General features: G+C 41.0%; 1 protein-coding gene across 1 annotated transcript in view; it reads right to left on the bottom strand.

Moving 5' to 3' along the window:
* Positions 1 to 4911, bottom strand: part of ZNF536 (zinc finger protein 536) — a gene marked incomplete at both ends in the record, with an annotated part of 189512 nt that extends 184601 nt beyond the window's left edge. The window contains one exon of the mRNA XM_082319229.1: positions 2742 to 4911. Coding sequence (XP_082175355.1) covers positions 2742 to 4911 — 2170 coding nt within the window. The remainder of the gene's footprint in view (positions 1 to 2741) is intronic.
* Positions 4912 to 5249: the final 338 nt, after the last annotated feature.

The following is a 5249-nucleotide window of genomic DNA, read 5'->3' as shown; positions in this document are numbered from 1 at the left end:
ATTACATCAGATAACAAAGACTTCTCTGCCACTCATTGTAAGCCTTCTTCTGGAGATCTGTTCTAAGAGGCACTGTGTAAAAAGGTTTTTATGATGAATTCAGAACTACTATCATGTTAAGAGCACCAATTTATAAAGAAGAATTCATTGGTTAAGATCTGAAAAAATAGTTTCTCAGGCCCTACTGACCCAGTTTTCAACAAAAAAGAATCAAGTGATGCAAATTAAGTTTTGAGACATTGTTATGCAGTCTGAGAAATTTGTAAAACTGTGTTTTGCAGTAATTTCTTAATAGAAGATTCAATGACTACTTAATTCTCCCTTAAGCAAAAAAACCTGATTTCTTTATATTCTACAGGTTTATCTTTCACAGGTAGTGATAAAATACACGCTTCATAACAATGAAAAGTTCCAACAGCAACATGGCAATAAAATGAATTTTAAAGTATTAAAGAATACTTAGATTTTGTTCTGGTAAAATGCAATACTCTCTTCCTTTCTTCTGATTAAGAAGTTATAAAAATGTGCACACTTTCCACGATAGGATGTATGACACCGAGAGCCTTCCTAGATTTCCTAGATTTACTAGTAACAGACTAAAGGAGACAATCAGGTACTAATTTAAAAGGTCTGGTTCTCTTCAGTGAAAAGGACCGTGCTTCTAGCAACTGTTACTGCATATCTTTTGCTTTCGTTTTTATATGCTTCGCTATAAATGCATCAGGTGTGAAAATAAACATTTTAAATAAATTGTAGTTTAAGTTAAAAACAATTCTAAATTAGCGGCCAGGGAGAGAACAACACTGCAGTGTTATCTTTTGCCTCTGAAGATAGGAAAAACTTCCCACAACAATACATTTAATGAACCAGAACACTTGGAATTAAAGTTTTCAGGGCACTCAAAATACACCAACTTTCACATGCATTGTTTTGAATCCTCTTCAATCTCTATCAGTCCAACCTCACTCAGAAGACTCGGGGGCTCTTTTTTTCCAAACTTTGCCAGACAGCCCTGGAAGGCTTCGGACAGAATTTAAATGATTTCAGGATCTTTTATTTCCGATCGCTTTATGGCATTGCAAAACAAAAGTGACGCTTTCTGTATTGAAGAGGAGCATTCTCCCGCCCTCCACAATGTGTAGGATTTTTAAAAGTGAAACTGAGAAAAATAATCTTCTTCATCCTGACGTATTTTCAATCCTCTTAAAACAATCTCAACAACTATATATAGTATGAAATTAGCTCTCGCCTGTTACCCTTGTTCCTACATAGAATTTTCTAATGTGTCTCACCAGTAATAAATTGTAAACGAGGCTATGACTCTAAGAGTAGACAGTGTGTTTCATGGGTATTTAAACAACAGCATTAAGTACTATAGGAATCTGTGGAATGTGGAGTGCAGATTTATGTGTCTTAACAATTTCTTTACTGGTTTGTAATAAGCCAGCAAACTAACACTTTATTTTTATATTAATTTGGCCTCAGAAGTAGAGTATACTGGAGCATGACAAGAACAACAAAAATAAACTGGCATATACTTAATAACTGTAACAGTGAATTGCCTCCAATACTAAAATATTTATCAAAACTGGGGGGAAAAAAAACTAAAAAGAATTACCCTCAACAGCCTGCTACCAGCTCTTTAACAGTGGGCAATGTAATGCCTTAAGGTACCTCAAACTGTCTTTCATTTTCTAGACTTAATGGCTGATTGCAGAAATCAATGTTGCCATTAGTAACAGAGTATTTGTTATGGCATGATTTCCTCTGTTGTTAGGCTTGCAGAATGATTACAGTATTAGTGAGGTGCTTTCTTTATAAAGGGCCGAAGATATAACTTTCAATTTACTATCCATTAGTAAGTGACTTTGGAAATATAGATGAGGCCAGAAATCTTACCTGTTATTACTCGGAGATTTTATTTCAGCAGTCATAGGCTAGTAACTTTAAAAATTGTACCAGGAAGCTCAATATTTTATAGACATCTCCAATGAAATATTATCTGCTTTGCTATTTTATACACAGCAAGTTAACTTGACATACAATGCAATTAAAATGTTTCAGTCCAATTTCTATTTTTCTTGTACTTTCAAATAGATGTGAATTAAGCAGAAGGCTTCATACATGTTAAAATACGCACATAAGTTAAAAGATTGTCAAAAAGTTAGTAATTTGTATTTCTGAATCTCTTTTTAATCAGTCCAGTGGCCAGGTACAAGTAGGTATCACAGCTAAGTAATTGATATGGTTGTGGGAATAAGGGCAATCAGAGAGGTTAGCCAACATGCTGTTTATTATTCCTATTTCTTTGAACTATAGCTCAAAGAAGGCATCTTTCCTCACCCTTTTAAATGGAGGGCATGGAAAGATCTGCAACAGAGACACCATGAATAGAAGAGGAGGAAAAAAAAACACCTTCCAAAACCTGGAGGGAGAGGCCCTGGAAGCGACATTGCCATTGGTGACTGTACAGACCCTGCACGCTGCTGCCGGTGGGGTGGCGGAGGTGACAGCTGAAAGGCTAGGAAACCTGCCCTTGGAGGGGAGAAAAGGGTGAGACGAGAATTAACCTCGAAGGCATTGCGGGAACCCAAACACAGATGTTCTGGCATATAATACCACGTCCCTGTGGACTGCTAGGAAACGACCTAACAAGAGAATGCATAAACTACTTCGCTGCTGTGATTTCAAATATAGCTACGAAGCTATCAGTGCAGAGAGGGAAGGAGAAGTTATCATACCTGAAGAGGAGGGTGAGGAAGGATGTGGGCTGTCCTCCTGGGCACTCCCCGTCTGCGAGAGACCCCCACCTACTCCGCTTTCTTCAGTAATGTTAGAGGACCCTGGTGTTGTCGACCTGCTGACAGACTGAGACTCTTGATCACTTCCAGACCCACGTCGCTCATCAAGACTACCTTGAATTATTTCATCTTCTCCTTTCCTGTCTCTTTTGTGGACCCTGGAGTGAACGACCACTTGGTGGTATGTTCTAAAAACCCTTCCGCAGTCTGGGCATTCAGTTGGCTTTTCTTTTACGTTTCCATGACTTTGTAAGTTGTAATCGAGTCCCTGGTTCATACCATGTGACAAAAAATCTCTACTGCCTTCTAAAGGGTCTAGTTTGTTTGGCAAGTCTCTCTGATTGCCCATTTTAGTGCTGTGAACCAAATCAGCAGGCATTTTCTGCTTAGAGCCATCTGCTCCTACTAACACATACTCCCGCTTCTCCTTATCAAACATAACTCCAGCATTTGCCAAAGTGTCTTCATGGCTGCGCTGTATCTGCTGCTCTTTAGACAAAAAGCCATGTTCCATGGCCATTCCCCTTGCCATAAGCTGCCAGGCCTGATAGCTGTTTACTGGATCCATCTCTGCCGCTTTGGCGGCAGCTTGTAACCTTTCTATACAGCTGGATTTCAGAGGAGGCACCAGATTGAGACAGCCCAATAAAGAATGTTTATCCCCTTCAGCAATACTGTGGCCAATGCCAGAAATGGGCGAAAGGAGCTTCCCCAAGACTTCTTTCTCTTTCATGGGCATATCTCCTTTGTTATAGATTTGATTTTGTTCACTTAAACTCGCTTTGTCAGGAGGAAGAAACCCACTCTGCAAACATGACAGATATCTCGAATATAAGTTTGCATGGGCTTCCTGGGACATGCTGCTGATGGAGACAGGTACTTCGGGATCATTAGGAGATTTGTTCTTTACAGATAACTTATTCAGGTGAACTTTCATATGATTTTTAAGAAACCAAGGCTCTTTGAATCGCCTCCCGCAGATCTGACAGCAGTGTTCGAAGGAATCCTTGTGCTTTCTCATGTGGCCTTTTAGGAACCAGGCTTGGCTAAACACTTGGCCGCACACCTCGCAACGAAACTCATTGGTGGATTGCTCCCCATTCCCGTTGGAGCCCTGGCCCTGTGCTGACTCTGCAGTTATGTGAGCCTTCTCCACGTGGCTAATCAGCTCCTCCTCCTGCGAGGCAGCGAAGTCGCACAGGGTGCACTTGTAAGGCTTGTGCAGGATCCTTATGTGCCTGTCCAGCTCTTCTCGCTTCTTAAACTTGCCTTTGCAAAACGTGCATCTGAACCCAGCTGTCTGAGCGACAACTTCTTCCTGGACACTGACTGGCTTTGGAGAGGGAACGGGGTTTGAAATATCAGGTGTGCTGTGATTAGCTGGCACAGACAAGTTACAGTTTGCAAGAGGCATTGGCTGGGTGTGCTGCTGTGCTTTCACATCAGGTCGCGGCTGCAAGAGGCTGCTCTTCATCTGTTTGTCCCGAAGAATTGCTCTCTCCTCCAGCTCATGTAAAAGTCTGTTTTCTTCTCGGACTCTTCCACGACCTTTGCCAAGGTTTCCAAGCTTATGAGTACGCAGGTGTATCTTCAGGTTGCCTTTTTGAGCTGCTCTGTGGTCACAGTATGGACACTTAAATGGTTTCTCTCCAGTATGAGTTCGCATGTGTAGTGACAGGATGCTGTTAAATCGAAAGCGTTTCCCACAGAGGGGACATGGGTACTTTCTGTTTTTCCTGGCATCATCCTCTATATCGCTCATCTGAGACATAATCCCTAGGTTTTGTCCATTTAAGAACTGCTGCAGATCCACACGCCCATTCAAACTGGTGTCAACCTCTCTATTGAGCTGGTTTGCCAACAGTGCCATCTGACTGCTGATGGGCTGGTTTGCTATGGACATGTGGCTTTTGTCTTCTAGCGGCGCTGACGCCTTCTCCTCTGGATTCTGCCTGTTCTGGAGCTCTGGGAAAGCATGGCTGAGCTGGGAAGTGATCTGATGCAGCTTCTGGCTCATTGAATACTGCCCATTGAGTATGGTGCTGTTGAGATGGGCGTCAGCTTCTGGCACAGCTGAAGAAACACCAAGGCACAAACTAGCTTCCTCCATCTCTGAAAATGAGAAGATATTTTAGATTCAGACTGTGAAAGAGTTACAAGCATTGAATCACTGACGTACAATTTGCATTTTATGTTTTACCTACTCATAATAATGCAAAGGAATTAGTGTAAAAACAATAAAAAGTGTATTAAATGCCAACTGTGCTACACAATTTTGATCATACGTGTGCTTTCATCATTCTGCATGTTTACCAATAACCATTAATTACTATTTTAAAGTATGCTACAGTTTCAAAATCTAATTATTACGGAAGGGGCAAAGGCTTTTACCACCTCCCTTGTATTTCCTCTTGTGAAATTGCACCTGTTTACATTTCTAAATTTATA

The sequence above is a fragment of the Platalea leucorodia genome, assembly GCF_965183815.1.
Source record: "Platalea leucorodia genome assembly, chromosome: 8".
NCBI lineage: Eukaryota > Metazoa > Chordata > Aves > Pelecaniformes > Threskiornithidae > Platalea > Platalea leucorodia.
The sequence above is the reverse complement of the archived record's forward strand: the minus strand, read 5'-3'. Positions and strand labels throughout refer to the sequence as shown.